At 42.6% G+C, this 18953-nt stretch overlaps 1 protein-coding gene across 2 annotated transcripts in view; it reads left to right on the top strand.

The window, feature by feature from the left end:
* Nucleotides 1-7945, top strand: part of LOC146514484 (matrix metalloproteinase-17-like) — a 90636-nt gene extending 82691 nt beyond the window's left edge. The window contains exons 10-11 of one of the 2 annotated variants that reach the window (XR_014875097.1): nucleotides 2581-4166; nucleotides 4198-7945. Coding sequence is in view for 1 of the 2 variants with exons in the window: in XM_085166459.1 (XP_085022585.1) it covers nucleotides 2581-2906 (326 nt within the window). In the remaining variant the exon portion in view is untranslated. Of the gene's footprint in view, nucleotides 1-2580 lie in introns of both variants that reach the window. The other variant, XM_085166459.1, reaches the window with a different exon arrangement.
* Nucleotides 7946-18953: the final 11008 nt, after the last annotated feature.

The following is an 18953-nucleotide window of genomic DNA, read 5'->3' as shown; positions in this document are numbered from 1 at the left end:
TTCTGAAGACAATATCGAGCATTTTCTATTATGGCTACAGGTGCCTTAATAAATCCTTATCTTTTGTTGTTATTGTCTTTCTTCTCATTTCCCCACTTCCTCCAACACTTCCTCACACACTGTGATAGAATAAGATGCGGTTTAGGTATATATACATCTGAATAAGCATTCACAGACAAACACTATTCACTCCGGAGTTATAAAGCTATAGCTCTTGGAGCTCTTCTGTACTTGGCGAGCTCCAAGGCCATTAACAATGGGAAAACATTTTTCACTTTGCTCAAACTCCTTCACTTGTTTATCTCTTGCCACTTACTTATTAATGAGTCACACCATTATCACATGTTTACTTCCCTCTGCTTGTTTGTCATAGTCACTGGTTAATGAAAAAATTCATAGGAATCAAGTGAACAGCCTTGGAGGAGGTGGGCGCCTTCACGTTAACGAATTCAGTCTGTGGGAGATCAGGAAGCTTATTATGAGTTTGTAAACTACATTCAAAACTTTAAGCACATATTAATGCATTCATTTGGAGGTGTTAAGTTTTTCATTTCATCCTGTAATTCAATTTTTTTTTTGTCTCAAATGAACACAATTTCAATGAGTGCATTCACTATACTCTTATAGCCGCATCAGAAATAGAGCAAGAAAAAAGAACGTGCGATGAAAATATTGCCCACAAACTTTGTATGTTATTATCATTCATAATACCACATCTGATAAACCCTGAAAATATTTGTCATAATGGCACTCAGCAAAGTGGCATTTACATCAGAAGCACAGTGCCAATGCCCATTTGGTATTCTGGTGACTCTAATTAACTTAAGTGCCTTGTAGTGAATAGACAAGCACAGTGGTGGGTATATCAGTAGCAATCAACTGACAGTTCAATTATTATGTCAAGAGCACCCATAAGGCATTGCTATGGTCTGAACAGCAAAGGCAAATACAAAATCCACTTTATACTACATATCCAGTGCATGTCAGTTTTACTTAATTATTTCTTCAAAAGGATCACATGTTAATACCTAATATGAAAGTACAGCATGTGCAAACGTATATTTTGCGTGCAAGGAACCAGGCATTCTTGTAATTTTTTTATACTGATCTTGAGCAGTAGTTCTCCAGGATTACTGAAGCTCTTTCTGAGTTTTTACTGCAGATGAACAGTAAATGAAAGTCTCCAAGAAACAGTAAATCCATCAAAGACCTGACTGAGGACCTGAGTGATTCATCTGACCCCTCTGTTGATCCATTTACTGTTCGCTAAAGCCTCATCAAAAATAGAAGATTGGAAAGTTGGCTGTAAAGAAGCCATTCTTAATGAAGGCAGGAAAAAACTGAGGTGTGACAAATTATACAAAAAGTGCGCTGGAAATCAGTGGCAACAGGTCGTTTGGAATGATGAATCCAAATTTGTAATTACTGGTTCAAATCTTAATGATTATCTACAGAGGAGGACAGAAAGGTACAACAGTGATGATCAAATGTGTTGGAGTTATGAATCCAGAAAAGTACCATCAGATTTTGATCCACCATGCAATACCATGTAGAGAGAATCTGATTGGCACATTGACAGCTTCATTTTTCAGCATGAAAATGATCCCAAGCATACTGCTAGAACAGTAAGAGCATACCTGGATAGAAAAACACACACTGGAACATTGTCAGTCATGGATTGGCCTCCCCACACCCCCAGATCTCTTATTGTAGCTATATAGGATCATCTTGAAAGAAAGAAAAGGCCGTCAGTGTCCAGAGAAGAGCTTTGAATGAAGCTGCCTGAGATATTTCAGGGTGTGTTGAAGAATAAAAGTGGTCATGCCAAATATAAATTTTCAATATTTGACTTTCATTAGAATTATACAAACTCTGTTTTTGCCTTATATACTTTCCATGTATATTTTCATGAGTCCCATTTTTACTGGTTTGATTCATGACTCTTAAATAAAATTTGAAATGAAAGTACATTTAAAAAATTACCTGTTTCACCAGTTACTTCAGTGCTGATCGGAGCGATGGCTGGAGTATTACCACCAGAGTTTCCAGGAGACAACTTGCATAAATAAGCATGCCGTCTTTCATATCACATGGATATTTTTGTTAAAATCAAGCAAATTTGCATTTCTTTCCACAGTTTTTTGCTGTGGTCATTTAGTTTGTATGTAAATGTCATTTTTTCTGAGACAGGTTTATAGTTTTTCTGCTACGGTCCATGCAAGTTTGTAAACTGCAGCGGAGTTTCCTCTCCAAGGCACACTGGTGGAAAACGCAGCTGTTAAATTAAATGATATCATTTTCCATGATGGATGTAGACACCTGGTTCACACACATTCTGGTTTATCAAACAGATGTACTGTGGGGCAAGGTAATAAGTGAAAATGCTAAACATAAACACTTAGCACGCTGGGTACAAATTATAGCCCTTGGTGTTTAATGTGTTCTCTGCTTATTGAGCTTTGAGCGAAGAGCAAAGACAATTCTGAACTGCAATTAGTATAAAGTCTAGTATTGTATTCTTTTATGTGTAGTTCATGCACACACACACTAATCCCCACCTTCTAATCTGTGTCTCCGAAGGCTCGTCCTATTTCTTTAAGGGGAAGGAGTACTGGCGAGTGCCAGGCAGCGACATGGAGGTGGAGGCAGGATACCCCCGCCTCATCGCAACAGACTGGCTGTTGTGCACAGAGATGCAGTCGGACTCTCCGGACACACAGCCCAAAAGCACAGAGACGAGAGTCAACGTGCACCGCCAACCAGACCACGCAGAGAACGGATATGAGGTGTGCTCCTGCACCTCTGACACCGCCTCGCCTTTAGGGGTCCGCCCATCCCCGTCCCTCGTTTGGCTGCTGCCGCCTCTCTGGACGCTCTCGCTGGCTCTCCGCTTTGAACTGCTATGATGCTAAAGCATGGGACAGAGGGCCAGTGAACAAACCAACAACTGGAAAATATTCTTCTTATATAATTTAGTATCTTTTTGCTCTAAATTTGCTGTTATTTATTTACCATGACTTTCAAGGGGCACTGCCATCAAGCAGTCATTCTTATGGGCATCACCCAGCTTTCAGTGCTTTACAAGCTGTTTTCATACATGCACACGAGAAGAAGTGAGGAGATTCATCCGGTGCATTGTCATAATTTTTCTTCATGCAGCAAACAGATACTTCAGGTACTCTGCTTTTGGAAAGGGAGCAGGACACATAAAGCCCACTAACTGTAATCCACTGGTCAGTTACATGCACTATTCTCACATGCACCTAATCAGACATCGCATGGACTTTGTTTTAGTGAGCTGGCTGGGTACAGACTGTTTATTGTCTGATCCATGTAAAATGCTTGTGCTCGGTTAAGGGCCACAGTGCATGTGTGAAAACGGCTTCAACAAATGATTAACGGCCAAATCTCTGCAAAGGAATAATTGTAAGTGAATAGAAATGTTTTTTAGGTTTATAGCAGCAAATCATCACATGACAAACATACTAAGTTTATTTTGACTTGAAGGCAAGTGCAAAGGAATACACCCATTATAAAAAGGAGCACTGATCCAATATCAGCCCAAAATTTGTTTTAAATAACCTAAACCATGTTTTCTTTTTATATTCAAACTTAGATTATAACCAGCTATGTACATAGATTGATTTTGCTAACTTTATTGTCCCCAATGGGAAATTGATTTGCAGTCTGTCCATACACAGAGAGACAAAAACAAACATCACACACACAGATTTTAGTACCACAATATATTTTCTATGCCAAAAATAATGTTGGTGTTGCTCTGACCAGCCTACAGAACTCACAGTGATTTTCTGGTGTTAAAAATTAGTTCCAGTTTGCAACAAGACCTGTAAATTATTCAGAATAACAGGAACACTTTCTGAAAAGATACACTACTGTTGAATTTGCAAGTAATTCAGAGTCCTTTTTCTGCGTGGTGTTCACGAGCACTGCTGCTTTCCATTCATCTCTATTTTACTCAAACTGGAGAGATAAAACCAAAACTACCTGCAAGGCAGCATAGCACCAGAGGTAAACATGATTTTTTTTTTATTTGTGGAACCGACCTTTTAATAAACCCCACTGCGTGCACACACACGAACATCCCGCCTGTGCTCTCGTGTGCTTGCAACGAGCATCAATGTTTGAATGCTCCTACTCCTGCTGTGAGAGGTAGACGGATGCATGGATGAGTAGGTGGACGGACCAGTTTCCATGCCTGAATCATCGGACTAAGTGAGGAACAGCTGCTCATTTTCACCTCTGGGTTATAAGCATTCCTTCCACTCAGTTTAGTTGTATCTACTATTGAAATCAGTTTATAATTCAGTATCTTTTACATTGCTTTGATCAGCTCATAGTTTTACAGTTCCCTGTATCCCCGCTGAATTGATTCTTGCTGTAAAGATATATTTACCTATAGACTGATATATTTGAGTTGAAGGGTTCTGCAGCTGTTGCATCACTAAGTGGACTGTGTATATTTTAAGCTGTGTTTTCTATTGTAAAATATTTTTGTAGGAAAATAAAAAACATATCTGTGAATGACTTCTTTTTTTTCTTGTGACATGAGTGCCCTGTGTTATTTTGAGTGCTTATTTCTGCTACTGTGTGGCCCGAGTGTGTAATTATTTTTGTGTTTTTGATGGAAAGCCCAGGCTTGAAGACCGACGATGGTAACATGACAGCTTGCAGACACCAACTGGGGGAGCTGCTCCCCCTCTGTCTGATGTTCTTAAATGTGTCTTCTCTTGTAATGGTCAGTGCTGTTCATCAGGAAAACAAATCACACCTCACACTCACGCCAAATGGGTTTATAAAGAGATCTGCTGACACAGAGGATTACGCAGTATATCCGTGTTTCTTGAGGAAAGAGTATCAGAGGAAGAAAATGTCACAAATCCGAAAATATTTACCACCTCAGATACTTCGAGCTAGGAGATCAAAGTTAACAGGATATCAAGTCTGTCTAGTCTTGAAAGACTCACACGCATATGCGTACATGCATTTCACCAGCATCCTCATCATACAGTACGCAGGCTCAAACATCCACGCCTGTGTTAGGGTTTCCATTTGTATGAATGTTTGTTTGTGTATTCCCCCCAAAGGCTACGGATGCAGTCCAACCCCAAAGAATGCAGACCCGTAACTGTTAGTCTGTTTTGAGGTAAAATGAAGTTTAAAAGTTTAAAAAGTCACTCATTCACTTTTCTGCCAACAACAGCATTTTTCCTTCCTTTCTCTTGACACACTCCAGTGGTATTAATTAACTGGTGTGGCTCACCAGCCACTAGGAGAGCACCTGCACCCACAGGCAAATGCAGCAGGGATGGGTCACTTTGTGTGTGTGTGTGTGTGTGTGTGTGTGTGTGTGTGTGTGTGTGTGTGTGTGTGTGTGTGTGTGTGTGTGTGTGTGTGTCCCATTTGGGCTGATAACAATGAAAGTGGCTATTCAGATGTATTTGATTTAGTATTATTGGAATATGGTCGTTTAAAAAAACGTAGGAGTTATCGTCCATGCAGCGTCTTCTACCGTTGAGATATAGCACTTTCACTGCTTAAGCTTCCAGATGGGCCCAGCAGAACCAATCAATAACCCTGTAACTAAAATATTCAAGACTGGATGAACTGCTTGCAAAGCTGAGACCTGGCAGCAGTCTGATTTACAGGAAGAGCACATACAGTAAAAAGAGAAACATGTGGAGACAGATTGCTGTAGTTGACTGATAAAATGGTTAGAAAAGGGCAAACTGACACCCAGAAAAAAACATCATAATCACCAACAAACACAGGAAAAGACAAAGAGATGTTAAGATAAGGAGAAAAATTAAAATCCAGAGGGGCAATGGCAAAGATAAGGAAGCGATTTAGCACATAATCTGCATTAGTAGTCGTTCATAGAAGCAGCACAATTCTGTTAATTACTACTTGGGCCTAATTTTTTATTTTCATTTCACAAACAAAGGAGTGATAAACCAGGTGTTCAACTATTTTATCTAAACAATGGACGATTTTTCTAAAAAGTTGAATGTGAAACCTAAAATGAATGCCGACTTGCAGACATGCAGACTTAATGGGGAAAAAAATGTACGTAGCTACTGCGATATTTGTGTACTCCTGCTTTGAAGACTTGTCTTTAGGATTTTGGCCATTGCAATCTTGCTGTCAGGAGCAAAGGGTAAAGCAAAGTATGGAGCACCCATGTGATATCACCATTTCAATCACATTGTAGCTAAGCCTCAAACATACCCTGCATTATAATCTGCTGTGTTTTAAAAGGAAGTGTAATTAACAATATGTGTACAGAAGAGGACTTGACATTAGTGATTCATACCACAAACACGTGGGGCAGATGTTGTTTATGTACCAAAGATGGGTCACTTTAACCTGTTGCTAAGTGGTTGCTGGGCAACATGTTGTGTTGTAATATATCATCTCATAATTCAGCTTTTGTGGCGTTAGATTAAATGTTACTGTTGTGAAATTAAAACAACAGAATTCTGTGTTGTAGATACATCAATATTAAAAGCGGGTAATTTTAGCCGTTTGCTAGGTGGTTGCTGGGGATCATGATGAGGTCATAATATCTGATATAGATAAGAACCTTCAGGGGCCTAAGATGTACCTGTGTGCCAAGCTTGGTTGCCCAACTCCTGATGCTGGTGGAAGAGTTTGCAGACAAACAAACAGCCAGAAAGAGTTTCAGGAGAAGTAGTGTTGTCATCTCATAGATGAGTCGCCCCCTGCTGGCCACAGAAATTAATACAGATTTAGGGCATATTCACACTGGCTTCATTTTTCAGACGATAGACTGTATGTTTTTGACCTGGGGGGCTACATTCAGCGTTTATACAGTTTATGATGCATCTACAATGTTGGCAACAATCCCTCATCAGACAGCAAAATTATGCACGCACAGCTATCATGACTCTGTAATTTGGAACTGGAGCTGGGAACTATCATAGATGTTGACAACAGAGAGTTTGGGGATTTTAAGCTTCTTCCTTCCATACCAGATTCTTACTGTTCATATTTCTTGTGTTTTCTTTGCTCCTTTTGGCTTATTTTTCATGATGCTCCCACAACAAAAAGATCCAAGTACTAATCAACAAGAAACATCCTTTAAAATCACAATTTCTAAATGGCATCCTCAAAACTATAGGTGGTTGTGTTCAAAGACATGCTGGTTGTTAGATCTATGACAAGATGCCGCAAGGAGAAAAGGGCATTGTGAAGCAAGTTTTTTTGTTTTTCATGAGCTTAATCTGAGTGTGTGAGAGGAATGTGTGTGAAAGCTTATTCACTATGATATAAATTCTTAGCCAGGCTCCCACCAGTGGCTTTTGACTAAGCCCACACAGAAATATGCGTGTGCTTATTTCTGTGTGTGTGTGTGTGTGTGTGTGTGTGTGTGTGTGTGTGTGTGTGTGTGTGTGCGTGCGTGTGCGTGTGCGTGTGTGTGTGTATGTGTGTGTGAAGGTTTTTAGCTTTCAGGATAGCCCTCTGTGGACTCAGAGGTGGTGGTCATGGGGAAGAGGAGCAGCAAAATGGACTGGGGCTGTCCATTTTGCATTTTGCCTGTCCTCTCTCTCTTTCACACCCACACACACACACACACACACACACATCAAAGAGCTCAGAGCAGGGCCACTGAATCTGGCACAGGTGCTGAATACACAACACAGACCTCTAAACACCTGACAGGGAACAACATTTGAGTCACTGGAGATGGTACAAGGTAATGGGATGCCTAGGCAGTTGCTTTGGAACCACAATGGAAATCTGCATGGAAGGCATTTGAACTGGTAACAGCCTTTACAAAGGTTAAAACCCCTTAGACAGATTCAGCACATACAGTCTGGATTTAAATGACCATGAAAGATTCATGAATTGCAAATCCTAATATCTATCTCTGTCACGCCCTCAGCAAGCTGGACAAAATGATGAGCATTAACTGTGTATTAAAATATCTAAGATACTGTTTCGGTGGCCATGGAGGGTTATCTTTATTGGAAATGACACTAGAAGGCGTTTGCACCTGTTTACACTGACTGTGGCCCCGTAGGTTGAGCTCAGTCAATCAGTTAGTTTGAAGTCTAAAATGAGGGTACAACCAGGTTGTTGCTGGAAATGTGCTAAATGTGCGTTGTGTATCTTTGCAGAAGCTATGCTCTTGTCATTATGTAATCTATGAGTTACAGCCTTTACTGTAATTGCAACACAGTGAGGGTCTCCCTAATTATATATATATATATATATATATATATATATATATATATATATATATATATATATATATACATATATGTGTGTGTGTGTGTGTATGTATATATATATATGTGTGTGTGTGTATGTGTGTGTGTGTGTATGTATATATATTCATGTTTTAAAGCTGAATAAGCAATACAAATCCTTGTGAGAGAACATATTTTTTCAGCTGTCTAAAAGGCAATTAAGTGAAACCTGCTGTAGGATTTCCTGAAAATCTTCCACCTATTATTGTGTTGTGCTACCCTCTGCTGGTAAAAAAGAAGAAATGTCAAACAACTTAACCGAGAGAATAGACTAAGATTAGTTCAGGTATGAGGTTATTGCTAATTCACTTCACAAATACAAAACCATTTTCTGACTTGGGTTCCTGTCCACAACATTCCTAAGTAATTCCAGAGTTACATTCCACATGTCATGATCATATTATAATTTAGGGGTGTCAGATTTGTTTTAGATTGTGAGCCAAATACAGCTCAGCTTCATCCATTACAACTACAGCTAACAACCAGTGCAAAGCTCTTCGAATGTGTCCCTTTCTTTCAGTGTAAAGAAATCTGACATTTAACCCCTTCTTGTAGGAAAAATAAGTGCAATTTGCTAATTTCTTCACAGAGTCAGCACTGTACATGTCATATGTTACGCTTAAAAGAAAAAAGAAAATAAATTGTACAGAGATGGCCTTCTACCGGATGCTGGCAAACATTGCACTGAAAAAAACCTTTATTGGGAGCATGGATTCTGAAAAGCTCCTGAAAAAGGAGGGCAGTGGATACTGAGGCCTCACTTCACCTAACATTTACACCACATTAATATCATTGCATGAGTGGTAACACAGTTTCCTCATTTGAAATCACTGGAAGTACAAATACAATTTAGCAACAGTGAAAACACTGCCATCCAAACAAAAGTATGTATTGCCCTACAATATGTGGGCAATTTCAAAGATCAGTATTACTGGTAGTTAGGGTGGAGAACAGCTTTACTTTGTGCAAATAAAGATTGAAAGCTCTTTTACTCTTTCTCTTTCTTGTGTTTCAGGCAAAGCAGCCACATCGTCCCACACTGACCAATCACAAAGATAAATGAATAGTATAGACCTACACCAGCACGAATGTGTGTACTTTGGATCACTGTCCTGTTGGATCCAGTTGTGTCCAGCTTTTCAAGTTCCACATTGAAGAATGGAGAGGTAGTCCTCCATCTTTATTATTCGATCCAGAAGAACCACTGGCAGCAAGACATCCCCAGAGCTACTAGCTACACCATGCTTTCCAGGTGGAGCGGTGATCTTAGCTTTGAAAAACTCACTTTTACTCCTGCAAACATACCTCTTGTCATTGTGGCTAAATAGCTTGACCTTTGTCTTGTCTGACCATCAAATGTCTCTCCAGAAAGGATTTGTTCCATCTGCAAATTTCAGTCAAGCTTGATTGTGTTTCCCTTTGAGAGCCTTCCAGCTTTATGATGTCAACAATGGGATTCAAATCCACACCTCCAGGGGAAACTGAATGCAGCAGCTTAAACCACTCGGCCAGCCTGACATAGGACCATCCAGTTTTACACATTTTGAACATGCTGCAGATACGTTTCTTTACAAAATAAGGTGTCACTGCAGTAGTATTGTGACTTTATGCAAAGGCTCCACTTTTTAAGCATGTTTTACTGCAAGCATTCACATATTGTGGTTATATCACTTCCACAGCTGTTCAGTCACGTTACTGTCACCCGAGAAACATTACTTTTGTTTTTGTCTGTGTGTGTGTGTGTGTGCGTGCGTGCGTGCGTGCGTGCGCGCGCGCGCGCGTGCGTGCGTGTGTGTGTGTGTGTGTGTTTGTTTTAGCTTTTTTTCATTTTTATATATATTTCCTTTGTGTTTTATCCAACTTCTGATATCTTTTATGTGTCTTTGCAGGGGGGGTATTAACTGGTGTTATCTTAAGTTTTTTTTGTTTGTTTGTTTTTTACCTCTCGTAGCAATAGCAAAAGCAGTAAAGGTATCCTATGACTTCAAGATTTTTGTTTTTGGTTGAAATACAAATCTCAGGGATCACAAACATGAAGACTACAGCAATTGCCATGCTGCAGAAATTACCACTGCTATCAAGAACACTGTCAGTAACCGAAAGAACAAAGCTGTTAAAGATAAAGTTGGAACATTTGGGAAAAATCTGCAATAACTAAATTTGACATGTTATCAGTATGAAGCAAAAATTCTGGGAACCAAGTTAAAGTGTGAGCATCATCACATTTTCATTGGAGTTTTTGTTTGCTTGTTTATTTGATTGATTGATTGATTGATTGATTGATTGATTGATTGATTGATTGATTGATTGATTGATTGATTGATTGATTGATTGATTGATTGATTGATTGATTGATTGATTGATTGATTGCATCGGCGGAGCGGGGCGGGTGGCTTACTGGGCTTTGGGTGTTGTTTCAGAAGCCCGGGGTCTTTTGGAGTGTAATTTGTTTCATAGTTAGATGCCTGACTGAGAACTGTATAAAACAAAAACTACACACAATATTCGAAGCACATAGCGCACAGTCGTAAATTCCCCCTAATTTTGGTATGATCTGAGCTCAGGCACTAGGCCACTGAGCACAGCACTTACACATGTGAGCGAGGGGGGAGAAGCTGCTGCCTGCGAGTTTGCTGTAGGAGAAGCGGAGCCAGGCAGACAGAGAAGAGCTTAAGTTTGACCAGCAAATCATTGGTACTATATAAATAATGTAAATATGACGGTGTATCACAAAAGATTGATACCAAACTGATCCCTTTACCCATATTACGTTACTTGCTCTTGGAGTGAATCAACAAATGGCTAAATGAAAAAACAAACAACAATGCTGGGTTTTTTTAGAGTCTTAGCTTACATGTGTGTTTATTTCGTATTTTCAGTTGTTACCCTCCACGGCTAAACAAAGCACTCTAAATCGGTTTCAGTTATGTACTGATGAACACAACAATGGACATAAGCTTCTTGAGCTTCTTTCAAAGAAAAAACTCAGGTAGATGTTATTTTATATATTATGCTTTGTACGTTTTTGTTTTAGATAAATAAATATTGAAATATCTTTTGAATTAGTTAAATGTCAGAATAAAGAGAGAGAGCTGTCTATTTTAATCACTTTCATCAAATTTAGGAGTACATATACACTAAGTTTATTGTTAATTAATAAGAAAACTGCAGACGATTCCATTCTGAGCTTAAGAAGCTTCTGATAGGTTAGTAGAGTCCATGTGAGTAAATTGGTGGCACAGCTGTGGATGCATATAAGGCATCCACACTTACTTTTGACAGTTCACTTTTCGGCCGCTCCCTTCTGGCGTATTTTGCGGCAAAATTATCCACACCCACCGCCGCGCTCTGAATTGTGGGATATATGGGACCACGAAGCGTGCACCGGACCACGCTTGATATTTGGGGAAATCGACGGCGCATTTGGAGCATGCATTTCAAGTACACTTCGAATTGGGACAGCCGTCGTCGCTTGGCGGTGACGTAACCGCACTTAAAATGCGTACTTCAAGCGTGCAGACCCTGAAATGGGACACAGCCTCTGTTTCTTTGACATGGGACAATCAAGAGATGTCAACCAAGACACCAGGAAAAGAATTGTGGAGCTCCATAAGTGTGCCTCAATTTTGAATACAATTTCTGCCATTTATAATTAAGAAATACAGACAATTTCACTCTTTACTCTTAAATTTAACAAATGTGTTTTTTATATTTATCAATGTAAAAAAATACTCTGATTTGATGTTTTACAATTAAAAAGTGTTTGTGTTTTTATCTGAAGAGTATGTAAATATCTGGTTTCAACTGTATATTTGATGATGTTGGTATTTGGCTTGATTTTTAGCACATAGAGGGCGAGAGAGGAACAGAGAGGGAGATGGAGAATGAGGACAGAACAGAGATGGAACAAGAGCAGGTGAGACACATATGTTAGTCAAATGGTTGCCAAAACTCATCAGAACATGTATCAAGTACCTAGTGTATCTTTTTAGGTTTGTTATTTTTCAAATTCTATATTTGCAAATGTAACCGGTGTGATTCTGCGTTGTGTCTGATCAAAAAAGGTAAAAGAAAGAAAGGCCTCCAAGTAAATAATTTGCCCACTCCAGCTCCTCTCCCACAGGGGAATTGTAGAAAAGGGCGGCATTTATTTTTACATTGAACATAAAGTATGGATTTACACGTAACATATTTGACATAAGATAAAACAAAAACAACAACATGAAATCCGACATACCTGATCAAAAAAGGTAAAAGAAAGAAAGGCCTCCAAGTAAATAATTTGCCCACTCCAGCTCCTACGACCAAATACAAACAGTGGGGAAGAGGGTTAGCTCAACCCACCACAACTTCCAAGCTAGCAAGAAGTATATATCCATGCTAGCATTTATGGCGCCTAAAACCCATTTATGATACATACATACTACACACTTATAACATCTAACAAAAACAGGCTTAATAATGACAATAATTGAACTAAAATCACAATCAGAAACATCCAGGTGGCTAAATATGCATTATATGAGCGTTTTACAGTGTTGGGAAAGAAATGACACCCACCTCTCCCACAGGGGAATTGTAGAAAAGGGGAGAGGCAAAAGGGGTACACTGTATTTATAGGGTTGCACCAAAGAAGAAGAAGAAAAGAATGAGGAGGGGCTCTAACTGATAATGAACATAACTACAGGCTTGGAGGTCCTAAAAGTCAGGTATAAAAGGAACAGTTTGGGGGTTTAGGACACATTTTGTGTAATTATAACAATGTGATTTATGACCCTGTTACATTCACCCCCCCAAGAATTACACAAAATACTAAAGAGTACACCAAAAAAAATAAAAATAAAATGTATAAACCCACAATAACAGATACAGTGGCCTCAAACAAATTCACATCACATATACAGTGAATTAGATCAGCAACATAGCTTCCTCCAAGGAGGATAAGAGACCTGAGACCCGCTCGGCACCTAGCAAGATCCCAGGACACACTATAGACAAAATGAGGTGCCATTTACACCACACAAAACAGGCCATAATATCTATGGGCATCTGACAAAATACAGTCAACTCTGTGCTTGTATTTTTCTTTTCCAAAAACAATAGCAATGGAAAACATACAGAAATAAACAAATTCACACATCGATAACCGCTGCTTGAACAGGTTCAACACCAAGGAGTGTTTCAAGTTAAGCCATTGATTCAATCAAGCGACGAACTGGTTTAATTATTCTACCAAAACGTGTGGTAAGTCCTTGATCCACGTCCACATTTTCGGGTTCAAGAGAATGAAAACTGTGAGACGGGAAAGCAGCAGAGGAGCCTGGGGAGGCTCCATCACCAGCCAGCCCACCAAGATCAGGAACACCCATTATGGGAGGGGTCTCATGAACGCCATCTTCGACCGGGTCAGCGGCGGATTGCTGATGGATCCATGATAGTGTGCGGTCATCACACTCGGCAATGCTGGAGACAGAATCCACAGTACGGGTGGCAGGAGGTACAGCTCCTGTGCCCCCAAAAGATGTCACAGACCCATCCAGGTCAGACTCAGGGGGGCCACTGACAACGCTCACAGCAGGATGTGCAGCATCGTCATTCAATGTTGTGTCCAAGGGCAAAAAGTTAACTTGAAGGAGCAGGTTGCGATGCACCACACGCTCATGACCTTCTTTGTCTCTGATACGGCAGATGTGAAGAGCAGGATCCAAGTCGACTACCGTGTACACAACAGGTTCCCATTTGTCAGAGAGCTTCCTTTTTCCTCTGACTCCCTTGTTTGCCAACAACACCTGGTCCCCTAGTGAAAGAGGCAGACCCTTCACCTTTCTGTTGTACTGGTCAGACTGGTGTCTCTGCTCCATTGTGCTGTGTTCCTGGGCTTGGAGCATGGCAGAGCGCAGGTCATCCATCAGTGACTTGACATAGGTATCATAGTCACAAATGGTGTCATGAAGGACATCCCGAAACATGAGGTCAACTGGCAACCTTGGCACCCTCCCAAACATCAGGTAGAATGGCGCAAAGCCGGTGGTCTCGTGTGCTGTACAGTTATACACAAACGTCATGGACTGTATCATCTGCGGCCATTTCTGCTTAGATCTGGGGGGGAGGGACCATAACATGTTTCCAAGGGTGCGATTAAATCTCTCCGTGGTACGGTGAAGTGTGAGATTTGGCAACGCCACCCAAAACCAGAAGCTCTGCAAGCAGCTCACTCTCAAAACTAGCTCCCTGGTCAGAGTGAATGCACTGAGGGAAGCCATACACACAGAAGAATCCATCCCAGAGCTTTTTAGCAACTCTCTTAGCGGTCTGATCCGGGCATTGGAATGCATGTGCTAATTTTGTGAAGTGGTCAGTAATCACAAGGACATCCACAGACTTGTTGTTGCTGTCCTCAGCTGACCAGAAGTCAATGCACACAAGTTCCAGTGGAGCACAGGTCTTAATGCTTTCCAACGGGGCCCTAGCTGCTGGCTCTGGGGTCTTGCTGAGAACACACCTGCGGCAACTTCTCACATGATCACGCACATCCTTCTCCATATCATACCAGAAGAAACGCTGACGAGCCAAGGAGAGTGTGCGAGGTTGGCCTTGATGACCAGCATTGTCGTGTATGCCAGACAGCACCACTTGTTTTAGGGAGTCAGGTACCACAAACTGGAATCTCTTGTGTTTGGTCAGTGGGTCCCTCACAACTCTGTAGAGGACACCATTGTGAGCTTATCCCATTGTTTCAGGAGCCGCAACGTATGTTGGTTCTCATGACAGCGCTCACGTCTGGAGGGTCTGCGCTTACGCTCAACATAGCGGGCTACTCTGGAGATCACAGGATCCCCTGTTTGATGAGACAGGAGATCAGCATGGGACAGCGCATGAGAGACATCACAGTCAGGTGGACTAATGGAGGTCAGGTGACCAGCGAGGGATGTTGCACGCTGGCGAGAAGCAGACTCCCACTCACAGAGGGAAGACATGAGAGAAGACACGTCATCAGTTGACAGAGACACATCAAGCACAGCAGAGGGTGGAGCACTGCGTATCGATTGAGGTTGACAGGTCAAACGGAAGGCATCTTGGACACTAGCATCTTTCACATCACTGACTTGCTCTAGCAGCTCAAAGTAGGGCTCCGACAGGAGGCGCTGGGCCAAAGGCCTCACAAACGGTTCCCTGCTCAGGGTGTCTGCCACGATGTTCAGCTTTCCAGGAACATATTTGATCTCAAAGCAGTATGGTGCAAGCTTAGAGACCCAACGCTGTTCACAGGCATCCAGCTTTGGCTTAGTCAGAATGTATGCGAGAGGATTGTTATCAGTCCAGACAGTGAACCGGTGACCCTTGAGCCAGTGGCTGAACTTATCGCACACAGCCCACTTCAGAGCCAAAAATTCAAGCCGGTGTGCTGGGTATTTGGCCTGACTGCGGCTGAGAGACTTACTAGCAAAGGCTATAGGTCTTGCTCTCTCCTCACCAGCTGGCACCTGGGATAAGACAGCACCCAGCCCATCCATGGAAGCGTCAGTCGAAAGGATGAATGGCCTCTCAAAATCAGGATGTGCCAGCACCGCACAGCTGAGGAGTGCACCTTTGAGTCCCTCAAATGCCTTCTCGCAAGCAGGAGTCCAGTCTTGAGGGGTGAGCTTGCGAAAGGTTCCCGGTTTCCGACTCCCATGGCAGCCTTTAGTCCTCTTCTGACCGGCAGTTAGAGCAAAGAGCGGCTTCGCAATACGAGAGCACCCTGGAATGAAATGCTGGTAAAACATCACCATGCCAAGGAAGGATCTCACTTTCCTCTGAGAAGGGGTGCAACCGTCACCATCCATAAGGTCAGTCTTCTGAAAACTGGCGATAACCCTCACTTTATCCTGATCAACTGAGACACCACCAGCATCCACGACATGACCCAAAAACCTCACAGAGCGTCTGAGAAAGTGACATTTTTTCTGCGCCAGCTTCAGATTGCTGGTCCTCAGGCGAGAGAAAACAATCTCAAGACGTTTTAGGGCCTCCTCTTCTGAAGGTGCAAACACCAGCAGGTCATCAAGATAACACAGGAGGCTGGAAAAGTTCAAGTCACCAAAGATGCTGAGCATCATCCGCATGAAAGATGCTGGGCTGTTGCATAGACCCTGGGGAAGTCTGTTGTACTCATACAGGCCAAGAGGTGTAGTGAAAGCCGTGTACCGTCTGTCAGACTCATGGAGGGGAACGTTGTAGAACCCGGATGTGAGGTCCATGGTGCTGAAGAAAGCATTCCCACCAAGGGCAGCAAGACAGTCAGCCTGATGGGGCAGTGGGTGAGCATCCTTAATGGTTTTGGCATTGAGCCAGCGGAAGTCAGTGCATATCCTCAAGTCACCTGACTTCTTCCAAAACCATTACCAGTGGCGAGGCGTATTCGCTGGTGGACTTACTGATGATGCCTTTCATCTCCATGTCTGACAGCACCTCTCGCAACTTATGATAGTGAGCCGGTGGTACTCTGTGATAGGGAAGCCTGAAAGGGCGGTCGTCAGTGAGGTGGATACGATGGACAAAGTCTTTCACCTCACCACAGTCCAGTTTGTCTCTAGAGAACACATCTTGGTAAGTCAACACAAGCTCCACCAATTTCCTCTTCCACCCATCTGACACTTCACAGCCCTCAATGTCAATATCAGCCAACCCAGCGTCTTTGAGTAGCTGTGCAGAGTCAGGCACAGAGTCTGATGAGGGGGGAAAACTGGTATGCTGGTCAGTCAGAGTTTCGCAGAGACCTTGAGTGATGGGCAGGTCCTCCACAGCAATACAAGGAAAGACATCCGCAATCTTAGCATTGCGACGAAGTGTCACAGGGCTCTCTGTTGGGTTAAGGACTTTCATAGGGACCCAACGATCTCCCCACATGGGTGTTATAATGCGCCCCACCATTATGTTCTTTGGAGTGGAACGGGCTGACGTGGGTTCCACAACGACAGTACTTCCTGGAGACACAAGGGCAGAAGGTGGCAGCTTTCCCCAAACTACATATTCTTTTTGTGGCAGGAGAGTGACACTCTTCCGCAACCTGACTGTACCTACTTTATCTGGCAACACAGGAGCAGACCACCGTGAGATACAGCTCAGCAACTGCAGGAAGTCTTCACAATCAGTGTCAGTGTAATTGGAGTTAATAAGCTCCCAGTACTTTGTATCTGCCTTCATTTTCTGAATGATGGGCCGGATCACATTGCTCCCCACGATGAGTTCATCTTTTTGCCCAGGAACCACAAATGTTGGCACAAGAAACCTAGTCCCATATACTTCAATGTCCAAATCATAGATGCATTTCGGTTGTGTGAGAAGGCCACCGCAACCAACCAGCACCACATTTTCAGGGGCATGCTGCGGAATCAGAGCAACACCAGCGGCTCTTAGCTTGCTATCAGCCTCTTCACTTAGTGTGCATGACATACTTCCTGAATCAAGCATGCCTGTCAGGGAACACCAGCCACTGACCGACACTGGAGTGTAAAACAACTCACTAGCCCTGCCAACTCTTTGTGAACCCATAATAACAGTCTTCTCATCAGAGAGGCTACTACAGCAGTTAACATATATGGCTTCTGGGTCTGTTGCATTTCTGAGGGTTTCATCAACACTGCCCATGCTACCCCTCTCGTTACATGGGCTGGCTAGTTTAAAGCAGCATTGGTGGGAGGAGGGACTGAAATGCTTGGTTTCTGGCGCAACTGTGGGCATTCAGTCCAGGGTCAAAGCAGCTGTGGCATAGCTTGTACAGCCTACAATGCACATGGGTTGTGTGTTCATGTGAGCCACACACTCTGCACGAAGCACGGTGAGCACTGCGGTGCCCATGGGAATGACCTGTGGGTTGTGGGCACCTAGGACCAGTGGCTAGTGATGCAGTGCACATGGACAGAACCTTGTCAAACAGTGCTACCATCTGTTGAACACCTGGCTCAGCTGGAGGAGGGCCGGAAACTGGCAAAGATGGGGGCATGACATGAGGAGTCAAAGGAGGACAAGTAGAGGGCTGCTGCACACTTACCATGCCATCAGAAGAGAGAGGCTGACATGTGGCTGCAGAGGGAACAGAGGGCATAGGATACGAGGCTGGCTCATGTGTTACTGGGACTGCTTGAGCACCGCTGGAGTGGGGCTGGCTGTTAACAGCAACAGGGCTCTGATGTGGGATGGACAGACATGCTGTATTATGAGACAAAACACTAGACTGTCTCATTTTCCTCACATAGTTGTCCAGACGGCTCTGAACCTCAGCTGCAGTCCACTCCTCAGGGGCCTTCAGTTGAAAAGACAAGGCAAGACTGTGGTCAGGACAGTGATTAATGAACATCGAAACAACCTCACTACTGGAGTCCTCTACCAGCTTGCCGCGCCTGCGGAGACACTCATCAGCAGCGTCAATAGACTTGTTCAACCGGATCCAGTAATCCATGGCATTCTCACCTGGACGTGGCACAGTACTGTAGAAATCTTTCATGGGCAGGCTGGAATATGTCAAGTCACTTAAGTTAGACCTCAGTATGTCAAACACAGCAGTAATAAGATCATTCCGATTCAACTCAGGGCGGCAACGAAGTGACACCTTGACCACATCTCTGGCTTTGCCAGTCAGTCTAGACATTAAAATTTGGCAAACATTTCTTCATCTGT

Source organism: Neolamprologus multifasciatus, chromosome 7 (genome assembly GCF_963576455.1).
Source record: "Neolamprologus multifasciatus chromosome 7, fNeoMul1.2, whole genome shotgun sequence".
Lineage (NCBI taxonomy): Eukaryota > Metazoa > Chordata > Actinopteri > Cichliformes > Cichlidae > Neolamprologus > Neolamprologus multifasciatus.
The sequence above is the reverse complement of the archived record's forward strand: the minus strand, read 5'-3'. Positions and strand labels throughout refer to the sequence as shown.